The 24,582-nt window shown below is 45.1% G+C and overlaps 1 protein-coding gene across 10 annotated transcripts in view; it reads right to left on the reverse strand.

The window, feature by feature from the left end:
- The window catches only part of ATP7A (ATPase copper transporting alpha), a 481,542-nt gene that overhangs the window by 140,382 nt on the left and 316,578 nt on the right, over positions 1-24,582 (reverse strand). For all 10 annotated transcript variants that reach the window (XM_085608229.1, XM_085608231.1, XM_085608228.1 and 7 more), the window contains one exon: positions 22,511-22,665. In XM_085608229.1, the coding sequence (XP_085464355.1) occupies positions 22,511-22,665 (155 nt within the window). The remainder of the gene's footprint in view (positions 1-22,510; positions 22,666-24,582) is intronic.

Below are 24,582 nucleotides of genomic sequence, written 5' to 3' on the forward strand. Positions count from 1 at the left end.
GGGGGTCCGGTCTCCCCTGAGGGGCAATCACCAGTGGTATTCAGTGTTTTTCGCCTTGCTTGGGTTTGGTGTGTGTTTGTGTTTATTTAAAATAGAACCTTTTTGCTTCTCCTTTTATGTACTGTGGACGCTTCTTTGTGCTGCTCTCCTGAAGCTGCCGAACCTCCGGGTTGTCGGCTGAATAGCTGTGTCCCTGCTTTTTGAAGAATAAAGGTTTTATAAAAAAAAAGAAAAAAAAGAAAGAAAAAAAAAAAGAATCCTAGCTCATACAGGATCTTTGAATATTTCAGGGGCATGTTTAATGACCTCTTTATTAATTGGTAATATTTGTACATTTTTTTGGGACTGTTTGAATGTATCTAAAAGGAAGTCCTCCTCTGTTGTGTCTGAGTGCATGTGCACACCGTGAAAAACAGCAGCCCTATTAATGAGTTGTCCAAAACCAATATTATCATCTGAGGGAGATGGTTTTGTTGGGTATGGTTGGGGGCTTGGGCTGTCTGGTGGATCTATTGGGTCGTTGTAATCCCAATCGTCTTGGGGTGTGTCTGGATCCGTGAATGGGTCATTAGGGTCTCCCCCTCCCCCTAAGTCATCATTATCATCATCTTGTGGTGGTGTATGTGGTGGAGAAGTTACAGGTAGAGGTATTGTGACAGGTTTAGGGAGAGGAAGGGGATTCGAAGGAAGGACAGGAGAAGAAGGAGGCATAGGTGAAGTGGCACGGTCCTTCTTGACAGGCACTGGAGGGGTATGTGCTGTGTCTGACTTCCTCTTTTTGCATGACACAGATGTGACATGTCCTGTTTTGGGATTAATGTAGATCTTTTTCTGTTTGGGATCAACAGGATCCGGATGAAACAGTTCCTCTTCCTCAATAACCGCTTTCGGCGCTGGTTTTTTCGGTTCCGAGCAGGGCTGGGTTTTGTGATCTTTGGCCTTAGGAGGCTTGGTAGAATCCTTTGGCTTGGTTTTCGGTTCCGAAGGCTTGGGTTTCGGAGCCGAAGTATGATCTTTAGGTTTGGAAGTATTCGAAGACTGTTTATCTATCGACCTCGAGGTGTTCGGGCCGGTTTGTCTTTCAGCGGGGATTTTGGAGCCGAATGTTCTTTTGGCTTCGGTATCTAAGGTGCCGGTGGGACTATTACATGCGGTTTGCTCGGCCCCGAGCTACCGGAAGGCTTGTCTTTTTACTTCAGAGCCGGGCCCGGAGGTGGGGCTTCTGAAGTGTGTTTTCGGTCGCGACTGGGGACAAAAGGTGAAGTCTTGACCAGTGCCTTCTGTTTTGGTGGGGTTGGGGTAGGGGCAGTAGTACTCACTCGTTGACCAGGAGTGATGGGGTCATCTGAGACTTCTGCCTCTGACACGATTTGTAGATCTTCGGAATCTTCTTCTGGGACATCTGGGCCTTCGTCGAAGATGTCCACTGGTTCCAGAGCTGATCTCTGCGCCATGATGTGACGTTGAGCCCGATGATCTTGAATGGTCTTTTTCGATCGAAAAGAGGCGCAGGCTTGTCGTGTTCTGGCGAAAGGCACAGGTTGCAGACCTTATGATGGTCAATGTGTGGGAACTTCGCTCCACACTGGGGGCATTTTTTGAACGGCGTCCTTTCCATGAGCCCAGCGGCCCGCATCGATGACTGGAATCGAACCGATAAAAGGCGCGTTGAAGATTTCGATGTTCGAAGTCAAAAAGTTTGAAAACAAAGTTTCGAACCGGTGCGCAAAAGTTGCATCCGAACCCAATAGCGGAAAAAAACAATCTGAGGATGGAGTTGATGCCCATGCGCACTATCGTCCAAGGGAGGAGTCACCTATCTCGTGACTACAAAGACTTCTTCCAAGACAACAACAAGGTGCAAGCATCCAAGCCCAACACCAGATGGCGATCTAATGCTAAGTGTGTGATCTGCAGCTCATATGCCTCGAACATTATCTTTATATGATAGCTACTGCCTTAGTTGCGAAAGAATCAAATCAAGAACTACTAAATCACAAGAACTACTGAACCACAGAACATGGCAGCTGCTAGGTGAGCAGCCGCTTGCTCTCCGGAGGCACCCGCGTCTTGCACCAAATGAGTAGGTGAAGTTGAGACCCGTCTCACCCGTGTTGGAGCTGTCTGAGCGTGCTGATCAACTCGCTCTTTCTTTCTCTTGGCTCAGCTTAGTTTTTGCGGGGGATGTGCTTTGGAGTCTCGGTGCCTGCAGCTTCTCTCCACTCGTCTCGGTGGGTGGCAGCCGCCCTGGAGCTGAGAAGGGGCCGCAGAGCAGCAGCTCGCGGGCTCCTACAGGTCAGCATCGGCAGAAGCAGCACCGGTCGAGTTCCCACCACCCTTGAAAAGGCTGCTTCTGGTGGGGAGATCCATGTGGAGCTGAATTCAGGCTCCGGTGTCCCCCTGCGGTCTCCCTTGTAGCCACAGCAGCAGGAGCAGGTACAAGGGGTCCAGGTGGTACAGGCGAGTCCACCGCCTCAGGCGATAACATTGCACCACGCTCCCAATTAAGGGAATAAAGAAAGGCACAAGGCGCGGAGGGGCGACCCATGGGCCAGTAAAATCAAAATTGGGTAGCAAAAGCACCAAACAGCCTCCGAGGAGAAATCTGGCATAGGGAGTAGTGGGAAGAGTCAGGGAATAGGTAGTGCCACCGGTGCAGACACAGACAGTAGCTGCTCTACCTTTCAGCGGTGTGAGGTTAAAGGTAGGAGCATAAAGGCAGGTAGGGCTAAAACTAATCCCCTGAATCTTAAAGTCAGGATCACCCCCTCACTAAGGTCATATTTTAAAGTGCAACCAGTTGTACTAGACGTTGTGAAGCAGGGTGAGACCTTCAGGAGGGGGTCAGTAGGTCAGCTTGTATCAAGACCAATCTTGGAGAAGATGGAGGCTTCCTGAGCGCCCCGGCCTACAGTATCTATCTCAACTTTAACTATTGAAAGTAGTTTAACCGGGGCCCCGGATAAAGGAAAGGACACTGCAGGGCTGAGGACCTTGGCATCTCAAGGTGCAGAAGCTAGGGGCGACGCAGAGGTGATAAAGGCCCCAAAGATCATGAAACAAGGGGGCCTTCAGTAGCTTCTCTGGAGATTCTTTTTTCTACCCTTTCGGAGGTCATCAAAAAGGGGTTTTCAGTGTCTGAGGCCACTTAAGGGGAGATCAGGAATTTGTGCGAGTCATTGGAGAGGAAAATCGACCTCCTAAGCACAAAAACAGATACTTTGGAGAACACAGTGGGAGAATTAAAGGACGATCTTGGAGCAGCAAAAGCTGACATACTCACTCTCAAGAGGGAGGAGGCGGTCCTTCAGGATAAGTTGCAGATGTTAGAGAACAACTCCCGAAGAAGTAATCTGCGTATTTTGAATGTCCCGGAGGGGAGAGAGGGGGATGACCTCAAATCCTACATGGGTTCACTCTTAAAAGAATCACTGCAGATAGAGGAATCAGCGGAGGATCTGAGGAAGGACATCCAGAGGGTCCACAGAGACCCTTTTAGAAGGAACCCTAATAGAACAAAGCCCAGGAAAATTCTCATGAACTTTCATACCTATTCCTTGAAGAAAAGATCCTCAATATGGCCTTAAAGGGGAAATCATTGAAGGTCAGAGACTTCTCATTTGAAATACGTTCCGATCTTGCCCGAGCCCCCCTTGACAGGCAATGGGAGTTGGGCAGGAAATTGGACGACTTCAAAAAGCTCGGCACTGTGGCCCAACTTAAATTCCCAGGAACTCTGAAAATTATGCATAACAACAAAATGCATAATGTCAGATCAGTACAAGAAGCAGATGAGCTATTGGAAAGTATGGGGAAAGGCGAAGTATAGTTGGTGAGTCAGTCTCTGGTGGTTGGGCACCTATACATGGTACTCATTTATGTGATCAAGAGGGCAGACTTCGCCAGTAGGATCTCTAAATACACACTTTGGTCCTTTCTGTTTCCAAACTAGCACTAGAGAGATAACTATAAAGGTAACAACACAGGAACCTACGCGGGGACATTTAGTTAGTGGAAGTTAAGAGTCGGGTTCAAACTTCTCCTCTATTTTTTTTCTCTTTACCTGTTTACAAAGGGACAGCGCAGGCTGCTCAGGGGTGCAGCAACTGTCCAGGTAAATGGGGGGATGGGGTGTCTCCAGGGAGGAGGTCTGTTGGGGGGATAGGGTGTACGGTGTGTGGAGCATAGGGGTAAAAAACATAAAATTTCCTCATTCACCTTATTGCTTGCTTAGACTGCCCTACTTTTATTGCGATTGGTCTGGTGTTGGCTCCTTCTGCGACTTAGTCGACTCATAGCTCTTGTGTTTAAATCCCCATGAAAACGAATCAGTTCTTGTCTTGGAATGTTAATGGCCTGCGTGTGAAACACAGAAGGGTTAAAATTTTGCAATATATAAAAGACTCTCCCGCACAGGTCATTATCCTTCAGGAAACACCTTCTAAAGGGAAGAGATCACTGAGATTTTTAAAAATCTAAAATGGCTGGACTATTTGATCTGCTCCAATCAAAGTGCCAACATAAGGGGCCTTCCTATATTAATTAAAAACAAGCAAAAGCCTGTATCTTAGATTCTCTGGTTGACCCATGTGGCAGGTGGGTCATCTTGAAGGCAATTATTTCGGGCTCTCTGCTTACCTTGGTGGGCTACTATGGCCCAAACCAAGATGACCCCTCTTCTCTCAAAAATATTTTCTCGAATCTCTTGGGCTAACCAGACCCGGTAATTATGTCTGGCGATTTCAACATTGTCTTGAATCCCAAACTGGACAAGTCGGTAAGTAGTAGAGCTAGGGTGTCTTCTAGGTCCTGGATGTACCTCAAATCTATGATGGCGCAGACTGGATTCTGTGACATTTGAAGAGACAGATCGGGTCATTAGTTAGGAGTCTCATACTATAATAGTAAATATGGCCACAAGTCGAGACATTGGCTATTTGACTCCTTATCTGTCCGATCATTCAGGGGTATGGATAGATCTGGCCTTGGCAGATGGCCAGCTTCCCAGGGTTTGGACGTTCGATCGAACTCTCCTTCTTGATGGTGAGGAGATGAAGTATTTATCTCAGGAGACTGAGCGCTTTTTGGATGTTAATTTAGGCTCGGCTATGATCTCAGTTGTTTGGGACTCCTTAAAGGCCTTTTTAAGGGTATGATTACGAGTAGGGTGTGTTTTAGGAACAGACAATATAGAGAAGAGGTGGCACACAAGGAGGCAGAGATTAAGGTAGTAGAGTTGGGCCTGAACAGAAGGGTCGGCTCTGAGAATCAGCAGGAAAATTGGCCAAATTAGGTAAACTAAAAGATCAGCTAGACACCATCCTTCGGAATAGGGTTACAAGCAGATGGGAGGCGAGTACGCTTGCCCATTTTGAGCACGGAGAAGACGCAGGCAAGCTTCTGGCATGGAAGGCTAAGTCTGACAGGATGCGTAACCTGATCAAACAAATTGACAACACGGATGGGGTTACTGCTCTGTCTACAGACAAAGAGATAAGGGGCGCTTTTTTTGATTTTTACCAAGAAGATAGTGCGGTGGATAAAACCGTGGCTATGGAGTGGTTGCGTGGGAGCATGCTCACCCCACTGAATTTAACTCAGCAGGAAGATCTAGAGCAGGACATCTCTCAGGAAGAGGTGAAAAAGGCCATTCTTACCTGTAAAGGTGGGAAAGCTGCTGGGCCGGATGGGCTGCCGATAGAACTTCATAGATCTCTGGGGGAGGTAATAGTTCCCACTTTGACACAGCTTTTTAATGAGCTCTTATCCGATGGCATTAGGCTGCCAGGCTCATGGAGAGGGGCCACCATCACTCTGATCTTGAAAGCAGGGAAGAATCCAGCGAGTTGTGGGTCTTATAGACCCATTTAACTGTTGAACGCGGATTACAAAATCTTTGCCAGGATCCTGGCGGGCAGGTTGGGTTCGGTTGCGGAAGACATGCTCCACTTCGATTAAAAAGGTTTTGTTAAAGGCAGGAACTTATTTGACCTCACCTATGATCTTACGGGTGCAATAGACCTGGCCACAACCTATGCGCTCCCCCTCGCAGCAATGACATTAGATGCCACCAAGGCTTTCGACAGGGTCAACTGGGTGTATCGGTCGGCAGTTATGGAGAAATTTAACCTGGGCGAGAAGTTCTGCCGAGCCATTCAGCTGATTTATCAAGACTCGTCAGCTAGACTTCTGGTTAATGGTAACCTGACCAGACCTTTTAAGATCACCAGGGGTACTAGGCAGGGCTGCCCTCTTTCTCCCCTCCTCTTTGACCTATATATTAAGCCTTTTGCTCAGCGGTTAAGAGAGGAACCCAGTATTTTGCCATTCAAGTATGGGGTTTGGGAGAGGAAGGTGGCCCTGTTTGCCGACGATATTTTGATCCTTTCCGCGGACCTCGCTAGGACCTTTCCTGTTGTTATAAGGTTGGCACAAGATTTCGGGCAGGAATCTGGTTATGAGGTAAATGCTGAGAAAACCGAGGTCATGACTTGGAATCTGGTGGAGTGTCAGCTCAGACCAAGCGTGACATGAGGTATTTGGGGGTTAGAATAGTTCAGGATATTGATAAGATCTCAGGGACCAACCTGGCAAGCGTTTTAAGGAACTGCCAGAAACTTATGAAGTCCTGGGTCCATCTCACCCTAACCATTCTTGGGCGGATTAACTTGGGAAAGATGATGGTGCTCCCAAAAATCACCTTTCTCTTTAATGCCATTCCACTACACTGACAAATCGGCCATAGTTAAGCTCCAGCAGGCAATTAGCTCATTTGTCAGGGCATACAGGGGCACTAGGATCGCCTGGAAGAAGTTGAGATGCAGGAGGGAGAAGGGTGGACTCGCACTGCCGGATTTGCAATATTATGCATGGGCCTTCCAACTATCGCATTCCAGGATGCTCTTAAAAATTCCAAAGAGCATAGGGGTGCGGGCCATGTTTTCCGCAATGCTAAAGGGCGCTGGTCTATCTTAGGAAGGCTTCCTGTTTAAATTTGGAGAACCAAAGTTCTTCAAAAAGATTAAGCTAAAAGTCCTGCAGGGCGTGGCCAGAACATGGGCTAGTATTAAATGGCTGACGGGTCTTAACTATTTCTCGAGCTTTGGGACTCTCCTGGCGTACCAGACTGTCTGAAGGACAAGCTAGCATTACCACTTAGAGCAGCTGGGCTGAAGGTGTGGGGGTACCTGGCCCATGAGGGCTTGCTCTTATTGTGGTCATCACTATGCAATAGGGTGGGAGAGGGTTTGTCTAGGTTCAAATACATCCAGTTGCAGAGTTGGTCCCAAAACCTGAAAAAACCCATAGGCATAGGTAACATTCTTGAGGAGCAGTTAGTGGTAAGATTGGCTGGGAGGAAGGAGGTCTACTTCTTGTATTGGAGCATTGAGGAGGCTGTGGATGGAGACTTTAAATTAGCTGAAGAATTGTGGGGGGTTTCCTTAACAAATGAACAATGGGAACATCTGTGGCAAACATCCTTCAACACCTAGTTTGCCACTGTAAACCAGCCTGGCTTAGGAGGAACCACTTGTTCCCGGTTCATAGGGCCTATCTATCTCCATTAAGACTGACTAAAATGTCGAAGGGGCCTCCGTTAGCTGTAAAAAATGTGATTTGGAGAGAGCCTCTGATGTACATATGTTTAAGGAGTGCCCGGCCATAGCAGATTTTTGAGAAAGAGTAGGAAATACCATTGCGGATATTCTAGGCCTCCCAATCCAAATAAATCTTATCCTGATAATTTTTGGAATATCTAGTGAAATTACGGGCCCCGCTAGATCTTTTCCTTTTCTATGCTATACTGCTGGCTAGGAGGGAAATATGTAAAAGATGGGTAGAAGCTGTACCCCCAATGCACTCTGAGTGGTTGTCCTTGTTCACAACATCTAGGATGGATCTGTGTACAGCCCAGAGTAGGAGGAAGAAAGCAATTTGGGATTTCTTACTAAAATGGTCCAATGCTTAGTCACGGGAGATCTATAAGCCCTCTTTAATTAATTAATTAATTAATTAATTAATTATCTAAAAGAACATTTGGGTGCTATGATTATGCCTCTTTGAAACTCTTCTGACCGTGTTGGGCACTCCCAGTTTCCTTTATAGGCCAACATCAACAGTCGCCAGGTTCACCTGGACCCAATGAGAGAGTGATCACCCCCTCTACTTTGGGGCCAGTGTCATCCTAGCCTGTTGTGGTACCGGTAGGCGGGGTGCTTCCTCCTGGTCACCATTCAACAGCCTACTTCCCTGCAACATTGAGGAACGGTACGGATGGCTCGCTTGTTCACTGTGGTCTGAGGTGAATGAGGATAAAAAACATTTTTAAAAAAGAACTACAGGACCACAGAGAAGGTCCAAGTTAAGCCACGTTTTAGCAGCCACACCATTGGTGTACATATAAAATGATTTGTTAAGTAGTTTTATTAGTAATACCAGTCCGTAAACGAAGAGAACTCTTATACAACTTAAACTGCTATCAATAGCATTCTTTTCCTTTCATAGTAATAGACTGACTGCAGACTCTGAACATGCCCTATGTAGCTTAAAAAGGTCAGGACTGGGTGTATGGTGTTCTGCATATACACATACATATCTGAGGAATCTTCAAAGAGCACTGATAAACATAACTATTTGCATATTTCTCAATGATAGGATTACTATTGCTAATAATGATAATAACTTGTTTTATACAGTACTTCAGCACGTCTGCAAATTCGAAATGCTGTAAATAACAGGTGTTACTGTTACCCAATCTATGGTACTCAACTTTTTGACTCAAGAGAATCAAATATGAGACTTTCCGATCATCGCATCGTTTGAGTAGCAAATGTTTAACTCATTGAGCTATGCCTTCAGCTTATAAAATTAACTTTATAAAATTTCCAAAATCATACGGTAATCCTTCGTTGCGCTCCCTGGTAATATTTACAGTATGCACAAGGATACTCGAGTATTTGCAAGTGGGTTTAGACGTCATTAATGAACTAACAATGCTATGCCGTTGCTGCACCACAGAGAACCTGATCATACCCCTCCATGGAAGGAAATCTATCTTTGACCCTTAGAACTATGAGGATCTGGAGTTGGTCAATTCTTTTTCGAAATAATTTGGAGGGGACTAATTATTATAGTCATGCAGACACATTCTAATGTTGCAGTTCCAAAGGAAATATATAGTTGAAAGTAATATTAGCACTATTCAAAGAAGCATTAAAGGTGCCAACATATATTCATGAAATATACCAAAGATGTTTGAAAAAGCCACCAAAATCCAACACTTATTTTGTGACCGTTTCAAAAAACCCAAAAGCCACATCATAGATCAACAGAGGAGATCCAAGAACATGGGGTGCATGATTGGAAAAGGAAAAGCATATGCAAATATACAAGTGCGTTAGGTGTGATAAGTACTGAGAATAGGAGAACATGGAGAGAACCAACGATATCCGGATGAAAAAGGCAATTAGCACTCTCACTAAAAGGGGATTATATTGCTGTCAGCACACCAATGACACTCCCAATAAACAACAAGCATTGACAGAGCCCTTTTGGACCTATTGGCTTTGTCATGAATTTTAGCCATGCTGTACAGAATGTCTGATGCAGTCCAACAAGGCTAAAGAATAAAAACTATTAAAAAAGGATGTGGACGGGCATCATTTTCAAAACAAAAATGCAAGGGATGAACACAGAAGCAAAGCAGGGGATGTGGGCGCAGGGAAGTAAAATGGGGACATTTTCGGGATAAGGCAAAAAAGAAGGGGCATATATGGGGTGAAGCAACATGGGGTACAGAAACAACACACGAGAGGCACAGACGCACACTGTGAGACAGAACAACAGAGAGAGGTGCGAGCATAGAAGCGCACAGCGAGGCAGAGATGGTGGTAAAGCAACACGGAGGACTGAATCACCAGAGATGGGGCAGAGAAGTACTAAGATACAGCAACAAAGAGAACGGGGGTGGCAGGAGCACAGAAGAAGATCGCAAGAAAGAGCATCAATGAGACTGAGGTGGGGGCAGAGAAGCATATGACGAGACAGAGCAACATTGAGACAGGAGCAAAGACACACACGGTGAGACAGAGCGACACGGAAACAGTAGCAGAGACACACACAGTGAGACAGAGCAACATGGAGACTAGGACAAAGACACACACGGTGAAACAGAGCAACGCGGAGACAGGGGCAAAGACACACAGGATGAGACAGAGCAACATGGAGACAGGGGCAGAAACACACACGGTGAGACAGAGCAACGTGGAGACAGGGGCAGATACACACACGGTAAGACAGAGTGCCACGGAGACAGTGGCAAAGACATACATTGAGACAGAGCAACACGGAGAAGGAGAAAGACACACACTGTGAGAGAGCAACATGGAGACAGGGGCAGATACACAAACAGTGAGACAGAGCAACATGGAGACTAGGGCAAAGACACACTGAGAAATAGCAACACAGAGACGGGCAAAGATAAACACAGTGAGACAGAGCAACACGGGGACAGGGGCAAAGAAACACACGCTGAGAGAGCAACAGGGAGAAGGGGCAAGGACACACACAGTGAGACAGAGCAACACGGAGAAAGGGGCAAAGACACACACGGTGAGACAGAGCAACACAGAGACCGGGGCAAAGACACGGTGAGACAGGACAACATGGAGACAGGGGCAAAAACACACACGGTGAGACAGAGCAACAAGGAGACAGGGGAAAAGACACACACAGTAAGGCTGAACAACATAGAGACAGGGGCAAAGACACACATGGTGAGACAGAGCAACACAGAGACAAGGGCAAAGACACACACACAGAGACAGAACGAACATAGAGACAGGGGCAAAGACACACACGGTGAGACAGAGCAATATGGGGACGGGGCAAAGACACACGGTGAGACAGAGCAACACGGAGACAGGGGCAAAGACACGGTGAGACAGAGCAACATGGAGACGGGGCAAAGACGCACACAGTGAGAGAGCAACACAGAGACAAGGCAAAGACACACACAGTGAGACAGAGCAACATAGGGACAGAGGCGCTGACACACACGGTGAGACAGAGCAACATGGAGACAGGGCAAAGACACACACGGTGAGACAGTGCAACATGGAGACACGGGCAAAGACCCACGATGAGTCAGAGCAACATAGAGAAAGGGCAAAGAAACACGGTGGGACAGAATAACACAGAGACAGGGGCAAAGACAAAAGCGCTGAGACAGAGCAACATGGACACGGGGCAAAGACACACACAGTGAGAGAGCAGCACGGAGACGGGGCAAAGACACACACGGTAAGACAGAGCAACATAGAGACAGGGGGCAAAGACACACATGGTGAGACAGAGCGACACAGACAGGGGGAAAGACACACACGGTGAAACACAACGAACAGAGACAGGGGCAAAGACACACACACACAAAGCAACAGGGAAAAGGGGCAAAGCCACACACGATGAGACAGAGCAACAAATAGACAGGGGCAAAGACACACAGTTAGACAGAGCAACACGGAGACAGGGGCAAAGACACATGGTGAGACAGAGCAAAATGGAGATTAGGGCAAAGACACACTGTGAGACAGACCAACAAGGAGACAGGGGCAAAGCCACACACGGTGAGACAGGGCAACATCGAGACAGGGCCAAAGACACACGTGGTGAGACAGAACAACATGGAGAATGGGACAGAGAGGCACACAAGGTGAAATAGAGCAACATGGAGACAGGGCAAAGACACACACAGTGAGATCGCAACACAGAGATGGGGCAAAGACACACAATGAGACAGAGCAACACGGAGCTAGGGGCAAAGACAAACGGTGAGACAGAGCAATATGGAGAAAGGGGCAAAGACGTAGACGGTGAGACAGAATAACACAGAGACAGGGGCAAAGACAAAAGCGGTGAGACACAGCAACATAGAGACAGGGGCAAAGACACACATGGTGAGACAGAGCAACAAATAGACAGGGGATAAGGCACATATGGTGAGACGGAGCAACATGGAAACTGGGGAAGAGAGGCACATACGGTGAGACAGAGCAACATGGAAACAGGGGCAGAGAAGTACAAGGCCAGACAGAATGACACAGAGATGGGGAACATGAAAAAATACCCAACTCAGAAGACAGAACTGTTATAAGGAATGACAGCAGAAGAGGCCTTTTTGCCACAGACTAATTGTCTGGACGCATGGGAAGAATTAACCAAAACCCCACTCTTGCCTTGAGCAAGCTTTGTATTCAAAATAGGAAAAAGAATTCAGCTGTTTTCACTAGAAAGGTCCCCAGCTCGTTCGACTGCAGGAAAAAGTCCCATCCCACTGCCCTGTTGCGCCCTCTGCATTAAATTAGTAGATTTTGATCAACTCTTACGCGTAGGATGCACTGCAACTGAATTTCCTCGAAGCGCTTTAAAATCCCTGTGAGGAATCATTAAGAAATAAATAGCTGCACAGTCCTGGCAGCAGTAATCTGGTGAAAAAAGCCTCTAGAGCAGATGCCTGGAAATAAACTGCTGCTAAAGTTTGCAACAGGACCCAGTTTAAAGGGGACAACTTACAGTTAAAGTACAAGCAGATGGGTGCAAATGTGGAAAAAGGACACTCTATTCGGAAGCTTCCATATTTTAAAAATACAAAAAGCATTTATTTATTTTTCTCATGGAAATTTGGTGGTAACTTGTTTCCACTTTTCACAGTATTAGGATTTCACAATGGGATACTTATTTCACTTTAGTTTGGAACTTTAAAACTTGGCTGTGTATGTTAAATCTTTGCTGGGGGCATGTGGAGGGATCTGCCAAGTCAAGAATTGTAATGTCAGTCAGACCAACTCCCCCTGCCATTCTCTGAGGTCGATATACTGTGTATATTAAAAATGCTTATTATTTATAAGCAATTTGTTTATTAGTGTCACCTTTGTATATACCTTAAGCACGGTTAAGTCCGTTTTTCTACGAGGATGAACATATTCAGAGTCTGGTCTTTGTCTTTTAAAGCACCCCCACCCGTCGGATGAAAGATATTCTATATTACACACAGACCCAGTAATTGCACTATGGTGTAAAGCAATGTGACAACACAACGACCACCATTACTTTTTGCAACTTGAAAGACCGTGAAACACAATGTATGTGGAGTAAAGTACACTCTAGCTTTTTCTTACAACCCCACAAGAGCCCAAAATGCTTTTCAGCATAGATCACGGAAAGGAATGGCATTTCAATAATTTAAAAAACATCTTCTCTGTACGAACAGAAGACATTAATTTTACAATCCGAATGTTTATTGTAACTTAACTCAACTTAAACGGAAGATGCTAGCACATTATTGAAGCGTTTTAGTACTGCATTTAAAAGTATGAATCAGCACATTATTTCTGGCAAGTAACACCTTGTCATACAGGATCAAGTTGCACATGTTTATCTTGTACACAAAACTTTCAGACTTCCTTGAGAGTAACTGACACCCGGCGGAAGTAACAGAGGCAAGGGAAGGGTACTTTGGAAACATCCGAATTATATAATAAAGGTGGAATAGTACCTTAATCACAGCGCAAGCAGTGGATGCCCAGCGGAGGGACACTAATCAAAACAAATTAATCTGTACTTGGTCCATGTGCCACAAAAAGAAAAGGAAGTGACGCATGGGAAGCGCAGCCTAATGAGAAGGCAGCAATGAAGAGCGGAAAAGATGCCAACTCACTAGTAAGCTATGGGTGAGTTTCAAGCCCATTAGTAGAGACAAGAGTCTAGCAAGGGAGAGAGCTTGCGCTAGCGCTTACTCTCAAAGGCTCGCCCTAACAAAGGAACTTGTCTTTAGATTGAGGTAACAAAGATATTAGAGCCAGAAAAAGCAGTTCAGCACTGGATATTATGAGATGGAAATTGAGCTATGTCTTCAGTTGCTTTGAAAATTCAGCAGAAATATCTCTGAACTGTATTGGTAATAGTCTATCTACAAGTTCAAGTCCTACACTTAATTTCAAGAGAATTCTGGTAGTTACCAGCACTGTTAGCAACTGCACTTACTTCCTTATGCCTATCACCCCTCCTGGGGTATAGGCCATCAACCTGGACTCTTCAACCTCTCGGTCTTGGGTTTTTCTTTCAATCTGACTCCAGGTGTAAACCATCTCCTTGCAGTCAAATTTGCCAGGTGTTTCTTGGCCTTCCTCTTATTCTTTTCCCGTGGGGGTTCCATGTGAGGGCTTGCCTGGTGGCGTTTGATGTGGGCTGTGACCTATCCAGCCCCAGCGTCTTTTCATGATTCTTCCTGAGCACAGAGTTTAAAGGTCTGCTGCCATATGTCATTGTTGCTGATGGTGTTTGGTCAAGGATTTTCCACAGACAGATGTTGATGAAGGACTGTACTTTGTTGGTGGTGGTCACTGTTGCCCGGCAAGTTTCTGCTTCATAGAGGAGGACCAATTTTACGTTGGTGTTAAAAAGTCTGACCTTGGTTTGCAGGGTTAGGTCCTTGGAGCGAATGTATGATGGAATTCTGCATGCATTTTTCATGCATGCCATAGAAACTCCGTCATTTGAACGAATGTGTCTTTAGCACGCATTTGTTCTGCACGCAAGTCATTTTAGCGACTTGCCTTAGGGGTGCGCTGGATATAGGAATAGTTTAATTTACTATTACAACTCCCGTCTGTGCAACAGTAGCGAAGGTGTTGGACTTTAATTCCAACAGCATTCCACCACTGCGCCCCAACTAAAGCAAGTCGTAACGACGTGCGTGCAGAACAAATGTGTGATAAAGACGCATTTGTTCTGTTGCCGGCACTGTGAAGGCACATCATGTTTCCGGCTTTGTCCTGAAGGACATTTCCCCCCTTGGAGCTCCAGATCTTTTTTAGCTGAATGCGGGCAGCCCTTCCGGTGCCGATTCTTGCCTTGACGTCGGTGTCTGTGCCGCCCTGTTTGTCTATGACACTGCCCAGGTAGGTGAAGTCCTTAACCTCTTCCAGCACATTGCCTGCAAGAGTGATTACAGTTGCGCAGGCCATGTTAGCCTTCATGATCTTGGTTTTTCCCCTGTGGCTGTTGAGGCCAAGTTGTGCTGATGTGGCTGCCACATTGTCGGTCTTCTCTTGCATCTGCAGATGGGTATGGGGGAGTAGGGCTAGGTTGTCTACAAAGTCAAGGTCATCTAGCTGCGTCCAGGGTGTCCACTGGATCTCACTTCTTCTCCTTAGTATGAATGTCTTCATGATCCAGTCTAGGGCCAGCAGGAAGAGAAAAGGTGAGAGAAAACAATTCTGGCGGTCTCCGGTCCTAACTTCGAAGGCTTCCATGAGTTGTCCTCCATGGACTATCTTGCAGGTCATTCCCTTGTCAGAATCATCAGGAACTTTTACGAGGGAATGATCTGCAAGAAGTCCATGTAGCAACTGCACTAGTTGGACAATATGCGGTTTTGCATGGACCCCCAACTTAAAATCGTTCATGGTCTTAAAGAATGAACCCAGCAACTGATTCCTTTTACTAGTTTGCCAAGAGCAGGCTGGTAACAATGAATTCCTTTAGTATTCTAGCCTCAAATTACTATTAGTATAGTTCATAAACCTTTCCTGTCCTTCTAAATTGTTTCAAATATGACAGTAAAGAAAGCATGACAGTACAAGTGTAGGTGCATAGTCAGTGACATAATATTAAATAGTATTACGTCTTTCAGCATGAATATTCTGCATTTTAAAATGGAGACCTTGGTTTTGTCCTGCAAATTGTTGTCCATGCTTCATGTTTCTGCACCAATGAGTCGGCTGCATGTCTGGTATCATATGTTATTATCAGGTGCTATCTCGAGAGCAAAAGGTTTGGTACAGCATAAAATTATTTGTATAAATGAAATAGCATATACTGTAGAAGCACCTAGTCATGGAAATAAGCTTTCAGAGTGGTGCCCATATGCCAAAAACATAGTTATAGAAAAGGGTATACCCAAAATCACTGGGACCTGGGTGTAGAACAGTATAGAAGGGGGTGGTCCCAGCACTTTTACATCAAAACAGTGTAACGTTATATTAAAGCAACATATATAGAAAAAGTGTAACTAAAAGATATTTTGCTTAAGTGTTATTTAATCACACGAAGCACCTGATGTTCATGAATAAGTACATAGTTTACAGCAATACATTAAAACGTAACGTTGGTGTGCCCAACTAAGTGAGGGGGAAGAAAGGGAAGGGGGGTGACTCGTGTGAGATAGAGAGGCAAGTGACAAATACTAAATATAAGATAACACAATCAAATTGTTTGGCACGTTATTCAATGCCACATGTTCATAATATAGTTCATAACAGAATGCATTACACTCATTTACATAGCCATGTACAACATAAAGTCACAGTGCAAAAATGCGCTGTTGGCGATACTGGCATCAATGGTGTGTCGACCCCTGTAATCATGTAGATTGAGTCTAGTCCTTACTAACGGGTCTTCCTCAGGACAATAGTGAGGGTGAGGTCAGAGGGGCACCTAAGGATAGAGTAAGAGCTATGTCAGGTCCACTAATTGAAATGACCATATAAACAATTGAATGAGAGAGTCAATATATTTACCGTATCTAATTAGGGAGAATGCCTGATTGGTACCATGTTCCATCAAGGATGATAGGGCATCAAGGGCTCCAACAAGTATGGGCGAGAGTGATAAACACCTGCAGAGATAAGGTGTCTGTCAAGGGCGTCCTAATGAAAGGTCACTGAGGAAGAGAATCCGAAATTACTAAAACTTACTCAGAGTGAGGATACGAGTTCCAAACAATGTCTTTAAAGCAGAATGAATTCTGCTAGAAAAACGGTGGCAAGGCCATCGGTCATGCTGTGAAGTTAATCACGAATAGTTACTGGAGACTTGGTTCAATTAATCTAAAAGAAAACGGAAGGACACAATCAGCGTTAAAGACCCAAGTAATTGTGCATCTGAGGTTCGTGGTGTAAGTATATCAGTGCCCGGTAGAAAGACAAGTTGCACAAGAACTAGGCCCGATTTAAAAAAAAAAACATTGTGCAAGGAGAAATCAACAAACTATAAACATCCGGAGTCGTGCTTCAATAAAAAGTCATGTGCAGTGTTCGTTTGGCCTTGCGGGACGCAGTGTGGTTCAAAAATAACAAATAATGAACGAACAAGCAGTGCGTTACGACATGCTTGTCAGGGCCTCCCGGTGACGAAAAATGCGGTTTGGACATTCCCTGCCTGTGAGAAGTTGGCCTGGCATATGCTGGTCACTAGTTATAGTGGCCACCTTGCACCAGTCCAATTCGACTCTTATGGTAGATAGGTTTAAGACAACCTTTTAAAGAAAGCTATCCTAGTGGTAGTTGTGGAGAGCAGCCTTCAGGCTAAGTCTCTGAGGAATGTAAAGCAGCTTGTTTTACCTTATAATCTCTTGAATTACCAAATGAAAAGGACACCACACAGGTATATATATCAAATATATATGTATTTATTTCTAGATACACTCTACTAATCTCTTTATGAGATTAGAACCCAGATACACATTCAAATGTCAACAGTTCTCAATAAATTAAGCACAAATATGGCTGTAGCCCTAGGGACGTACCAGACCATATACTAAAAAAATGGTTTAACAAACTCGACCTGCAAAGTAACAAAGTCTAGGGCATCGCTGGGGCTTTACTACTGCAGTGTTAGCAGGTAAGTAACAAGCCCACGGGAGACGCGTGCAGTGTCCAAACACAGCCGCGGGTTTCCTATAGGTTACAATGGCATAAGTCGCGGTTTGTATTTTAAAGTTTTAGGGCACTTCGAAGTAGTCAACAAGCAAGCCACTTACAGGGTAAGTATTTCGAGGGCCAACACACACTTGGGCATCGGAGTGCACGAGTTACGTCACCCAGTGAAGCCGGGTGCATAGGTGTCTTTTGGTGTCGGGTCGCGATGCTGTTTTCAATGGAGACCAATGAAGACTTGCTGCTTGAGACGACTGAAGAGGTGTCCGCTGGAATCCGAAGATAGATTGAAGTTGAAGAGGACCTGAAAATTGAGGGGACAGTGTTCAAAGTCACTTGCCAGTGACCGGTGGGCAGCAGGATGGATGACCACTGATGTCGCGTCGTTTCAGGTCGTCGATGGTGATTCGTCTCTTCGCTCACTAGGTCCAGGAGGGATCGACGATGACCAGCAGCTGGATTCGGAGTGTCCCACGACGTCTGCAGCTGATGACGGTGTCGGCAACCGGATTGGCGCCAACAAGCCTTGGCAACTGCAAGTCTCGGGTGGACTGAAGATTGACGATGATGCAGACCAGCAAGGTCGAATGGACTTACCCAGCAAGGGTAAGTGAGGGCAGGCCCGGAGCAACCAGGAGAGCCGTTGAAGTCGATGAGAAAGTCTTCGGGTGAGCCACTAGCCAACGGGCAAGTAACCGCGACAACGCCTTTGCAGGAAAAATTCCACAGGAGCCCACGGTCACTCGGGACGGGGTAGGCCGCTGATTTTCGGTACCAGACCTGCTAGGGACTTGGACTACAGATGGTCCAAAGCACAAGTTCGTAGAACTTTGTTTAGGGTTTGCACTCGAAATCAGTGCACGGTTCCCTGGTATTGCTGTTCCTCGTCACTCGTGGGGTCCAGACGCCACAGCTTCGCTGGGGACTCAAAATGGCCATCGAGAGGTCAGGAAATCCGCTTCAGGGGACGCAGGGACTTTGGACTCCGGCGGGAGCGGTGAAGTTTGCAACCGTTGAGTAAAGTTACTGGTGCCTGCCAAGCAGGGGAGTCACTCCTTGACTCCAAGGGAGATTCTTCAGTCTTCCAGAGATAGTGGAACGTCGAAGGGCCAGGATTCTTCTTTGTAGAGCGTCGTCCAGGGTAATCTGAATTGCATTGGCAATGCTTGGTATCATATAGTGAAGATAGGGGAGGGACTAGCTCTATGACCACTCCTCTAGGAGGGTCAGGGTAGTGGGGTAGCCCCTGAACCGGTTTGAGCTGGCATATGCACAGAGGAGCCTACTGCTCCTCCCCCAGTGCAGGACTTCAAAGCACTCTAAGAGTGCACCCACCCAGCTCCAATATACTAAATCCTGTCTGGGAGGTGGTGACACCTCCCTGTGACAGGATACCTTTTGTTGGGCTTCCTCCACTGCGAGTTTCGGTCAGCAGCAGGAGGGCAGCCCAGTGTCTGTGCTGGTGGCATCCATTTTGTGATGCCAGGGCTCTAGAAGATTTCTAACGTTTAGTACAGTGGGTACATGTCGTCCCCTCTAGAAGGGTGGGATCATACTCCCACACCAGTTACTGGTGTGGGGGTATGATTCCAAGTTGTTTGACACCAAACACGACATGTTTTGATGCAGTCATTCCAAAGTTAGCATTTACTGCGAGGTTATAATGCACTTAAGAGTATATGGTTTAACCGCATCCACAAACAGCAGCAGAGAATAGACTCTGCCAGCTGCAGAGGGGTCCTGCTCATGCAGAAGCACCCCCTCACATAGTAAACAAAGCACCCTGCCCTCAGAATTGTTAGGGCCTGCAAGAGGGGTGACTGGTAGGTTTATATGTGTGTGTATGGTGAGATATAGGAACCTATATCTCAGTGAGGAGTGCTAACACTACCTCACACAGGCTGCAGTAGCAGGCCTGTGGTGTCAGATTGTGACTGCTTCCCAGGGGTGGCATAATACATGCTGCAGCCCCTGGTAGGTCTGTGAAGTACCAATGCCCTAGGTACCTAAGGTACCATATACTAGGAGCTCATAAGGTACCACAGTATCCAATCACTAGTGCATCTAATATGCACACCAAGTTGTTTAGAGAGATCAGTGAGACTGGGGCCCTGATCAGCAGGGACCCAGCCAGACTATAGTCAGAAACCAGTGTATACATCAGAAAAAAGTGGGGGCAACATAAGTGCAGATCCTACTCTCCTACACTGCCGGCCAAAGAATAAGTGTGCCTACGACACCCCTGTGCGGTATTGCGGTGTTAAGGCATGGTTTTATGTTCGCAAAGTAACCCAATAATAGATATGCCGAGCGGAAAGTGAATTGCTCCATGCTCCCAAACAGCTAACCGGTAAACTAACATGTTCGACCTCAATAAAACCAAATCATGCACCCGTGGTATATTCCGCGTATACACTAAATAATCAAGAAGATTGGTGTGCTCGAATTCGCAGGGTATAAATTGTGGGCGCACTTACCCTCGTCAGGTAAAACATCCCACTGTGATGAGGTAGAGCCGTCCGCAACTGTGAACGCCCTTATGTATGTAACGCTGGAGGCACCGGCAGCCGCGTGACGTCTCGCGTCTGGCAGCCGCTAAATGCCTGTCAGTGAAACTGACATAGCGTTAGAAGAAAGACTAAAAATCTGGAGTCGATCATATTCGAATAGTTTGAAGGAAAGTGAATTCCCTATTGACTCAAAAAGGGATTAGTAAGGGTCCATGACCAGAATAGAACTGTGTGGCCACGATGGTAATGTTGAGGTGAACGGGAGTATATCTACTGGTCTCTGTTAAAGTCCAACGTCATTGGGCAATGATATACATATTCTGGGATATACATTATGTAGAAGTTTGCATAAAATATCTTGAATATTAACATACAAATAGCCGTCCATCCATGGGTGTGGAGACCCAAAGTGGTCACATAAATGTATAGAGTACAAGACCTTTGATAAACATAGTGTAAAACTTGGCATGCAACATCTTAAACTTGTGAAAGCCATGAATGATGCTAACATAGGGGGAGTTTGTTGCCTCAATTGTCATCTCACATTTGACCGGTGTTATCAAGTTAGTTATACGGTAAATGGTCAATACATTCGTACGTATGATATTGAGTGTATGAGCATTAAACAATTTTTATAATGACAAATGGGTCAGTGTTACATTTCGTGATTACAGGAGATAACCAACATAGCACTTCTCTCATAGCTTAATCTAAGTTGTGGTTTCAAAAGGGGAATATAGCCTAATCTTAAGTGATGAGATTGAAGAGGCTCAGCATTGTATCATTATGTGCCAAGACATGCCAGTTGGGCATTACTGGGGTCCAATTCATTCAAACCATTGGCAATGGTGTCCAGACGTACCATCCATTTTGATTCTCTGATGGTTAGGATAGAGGCAATGTTGCCCCCTCTTGGTCTCAATTCTGTTATTTCAATCCCCAACCATTGCATTTGGTCCGGATTATGTCCCTTCTGAGTGAAATGTTCAACTAGGGGCGCACCTATGACTGAGCAGCGAATCCTGCTTTGATGTTGGAGTATCCTAGCCTTAATCTTCTGTTGTGTCTGTCCCACATATAGATATCCACACGGGCAGACTATCCCATAGATCACATTTGTTGAGTTGCAATTTGTGAAGGACTGCAGCACGATTGTGTCTTGCTTATGGGTGAATATCTTGGTCGGTATTGTAGTGTGGCATGCCTTGCAATATCCGCATTTATAATGTCCTTTAACAGGTGATAGGTTCCAGAGTGACTGGATTGTGGGTACTGTCGGGCTCTCCAGAAAGGAATGTACAACATGATCTTTAACACTCATAGCTTTTATGAAAGAGTGCATTGGTGGATTGGGTTGATCAATGTCAGTTGAGATTAGATTCCAATGTTTATTTATTATCTTCTTCACGGCGTTGCTTCTGGTGGAGAATGTTGTGACGCAGATTATTCTTTCTGACATCATGTCATTCTTGGCTTTTGGGGTCAGTAAGGTTTCCCTGGGGTTGTACCAGGCTCTCTTCTGAGCTCTCTTCACCAGTCTTTTCGGGTATCCTCTATTCATCAAGCGGATACTCAAGTCCTCAGATTCGGTCATGTAGTCTGCCCTCTTTGTGCAATTCCTACGAATTCGAAGAAATTGACCCACCGGAAGATTATCCCTCTGCCCTCACCCTCACTCTTGTCCTGAGGAAGACCCCGTTATTAAGGACTAGACTCAATCTACATGATTACAGGGGTCACACCATTGATGCCAGTATCACCAACAGCCCATTTTTGCACTGTGACCTTATGTTGTACATTGCTATGTAAATGAGTGTAATGCATACTGTTATGAACTATATTATGAACATGTGGCATTGAATAAAGTGCCAAAAAATTTGATTGTGTTATCTTATATTTAGTATTTGTCACTTGCCTCTCTATCTCACACGAGTCACCCCCCTTCCCTTTCTTCCCCCCTCACTCAGTTGGGCACACCAACGTTACGTTTTAATGTATTGCTGTAAACTATGTACTTATTCATGAACATCAGGTGCTTGGTGTGATTAAATAACACTTAAGCAAAATATCTTTTAGTTACACTTTTTCTATATATGTTGCTTTAATATAACGTTACACTGTTTTGATGTAAAAGTGCTGGGACCACCCCCTTCTATATGCCAAAAATAGGCACAAGACATAAGGATATAAATCATTTACTAGTCCGACAAAAGTCAGAGGGATAGCATGTTCACTATATCACTCAGTATCTGCTATCAATTCATTCAACAGGTTGATGTAAATTACCTTTGATGTCTGGGCTTCTTCAACAAGTTTGACGATCTGGGAAAGCGTTGTATCTGACCCCACGTGAGTTGCACGAATCAGCAGTGAACCATTCTGATTGATAGATCCAGCAATAACTGAACTTCCAGGCTTCTTATTCACAGGCATGGCCTCACCTAAGGTAAAATCAAAGAAGAAAAATGCTGTTAAAACCTGAAGTGTACTCCTTAATGTCACATGAACTGCTTATGTTTCCACATCTATTTTCCTTACAGGACTTGGACGGTTTAAGAAAAGTAGATTAATATTCTAGTTATTTCACTTTACTGACAACAGTTTCATATACTGAAACACCCAAAAAAGATTATAATGCTCATCCAACCTTATTGCACCACCTGAAGATGGTACTCAATTCTGTGTGCCTCACACAGACAGGTCTCTGATAGCAAGGATTTTTCAAAGAAGGATGGGACTATTTTAAATGCCAGGCTTGGTCCTCCCTGGACTTGAAACCGGGCATACCAGTTCAACTTGGGGTGACAAATGCACAAAGAACAATTGATGAACAGAATGCTGAACAATGTCAAACACTTACCCCCAGTCAGAGATCTGGACCCAAATCCATGTTTTTTTTGCTCACCACGCAATTCCAGTTTGGATCCAGCCATATGCAAATCAGTCTTGACCCTGCTCCCCATGGGAACAGTCCAGCCCGAACTATGGCCAGACGTGGGTCCCGTGATCACCTTGCCATGCCACTGGATTCAAGCTATCCTGACTGATGAGGGGTGGTAAACCCAAACCAGTCCTAGGATGCTGGATTCCGGTCCAGGGAAGACCTGGTCTGGCAGTTCAGGATGGACTGTTCCAATGGGAAGCAGGGTCAAGACTGATTTGTATATGGATGGGTCCATACTGGGTGACCAACAAAACGTTGGATTTAAGCCCAGATCTCTGACTGGGCATGAGTGTTTGACTTTGTTTAGCATTCCGTCCATCAATTTTTATTTTTTTTGCACATAGTGAAGATAAAGCTAAAACCTCCCAGAAAGCCACCAGCCTACCCATCCAATTCAAAGATCCACTGAACCTCCCAACACCAATCCACTCTGCAATGAATCATACTTCATTCAAAGAAAGTGCTATACCCTTGCTAGAATGAACATTGCTTACTTGGTATCCTAGTTTTCCATGATATGTTTCAACTTTGAATAACTAAGACTTGAGGATATCTCTGCCTACATGTGGAATGCCTGAACACCCATTCACATTTAAAATCATTTTATAAAGAGAACCTTCCTATATAAAGAATGTATTTTCTGTTTTGTTTTAAGCAAATCAAAACAGATTAAATGTTACAATACAAAGCCTTTTGGATAGAAAAATAGTTCATGTAATATACAAATGAAAATAAAAACTATCAATTAAATTAAAGCAGAAAATTGTGCATATGAGCACAACTCTCACAGGAATATCCATACAGCCGCTTTATGACACTAAGTTACTCTAAAGTCCGAGAGTGCCCTGGAGTGTCAATTAAATCATTTCAGGGTGATGGAACGGTAAAAGTAAGGATCTACCCTAGCAACCCCAGAAATCCTTCAGTACCAACCCCTTTAGTTCTTAGTCCCTCTTCCCTCCATCACCAACCAGTGCTGAGTACTTTGTGTAACATTTGGGCAAGGCACATATTGTACTGCAGAGTGGTAAGAGAAAGTACTAAAAATTACAAAGATTTGTTAAACAAAATGGCAAAAACTTGCTGCAGGTTTTGTTTTTCTAAAACTACAAAAAACAGATGTACTGTGCCGATTGTCAACCTACACTGTGCCCTGTAAATCAATGTGAAAAGAAAACCGGTGTTTACCACGTTTGTCATTTTTGTAAATGGTGGTAAATATTTTATTTAGTGGGAAAATTGGGAGAGCAAACTATGGGTGAACAAGCAATCAAGCAATGACCAATTTCACCCACACTTGCCAATAATGCTTAGCAATTGTAGGAGGAAACTTTTTTTTTAAATAAAAATGATTTTCTTGGGATAGGGTCTCGTCTTTGTCACCTGCTGTGCTGATTCACCTCTACCTATAGGA

Source organism: Triturus cristatus, chromosome 5_2 (genome assembly GCF_964204655.1).
Source record: "Triturus cristatus chromosome 5_2, aTriCri1.1, whole genome shotgun sequence".
In the NCBI taxonomy this organism is placed as follows: Eukaryota; Metazoa; Chordata; class Amphibia; order Caudata; family Salamandridae; genus Triturus; species Triturus cristatus.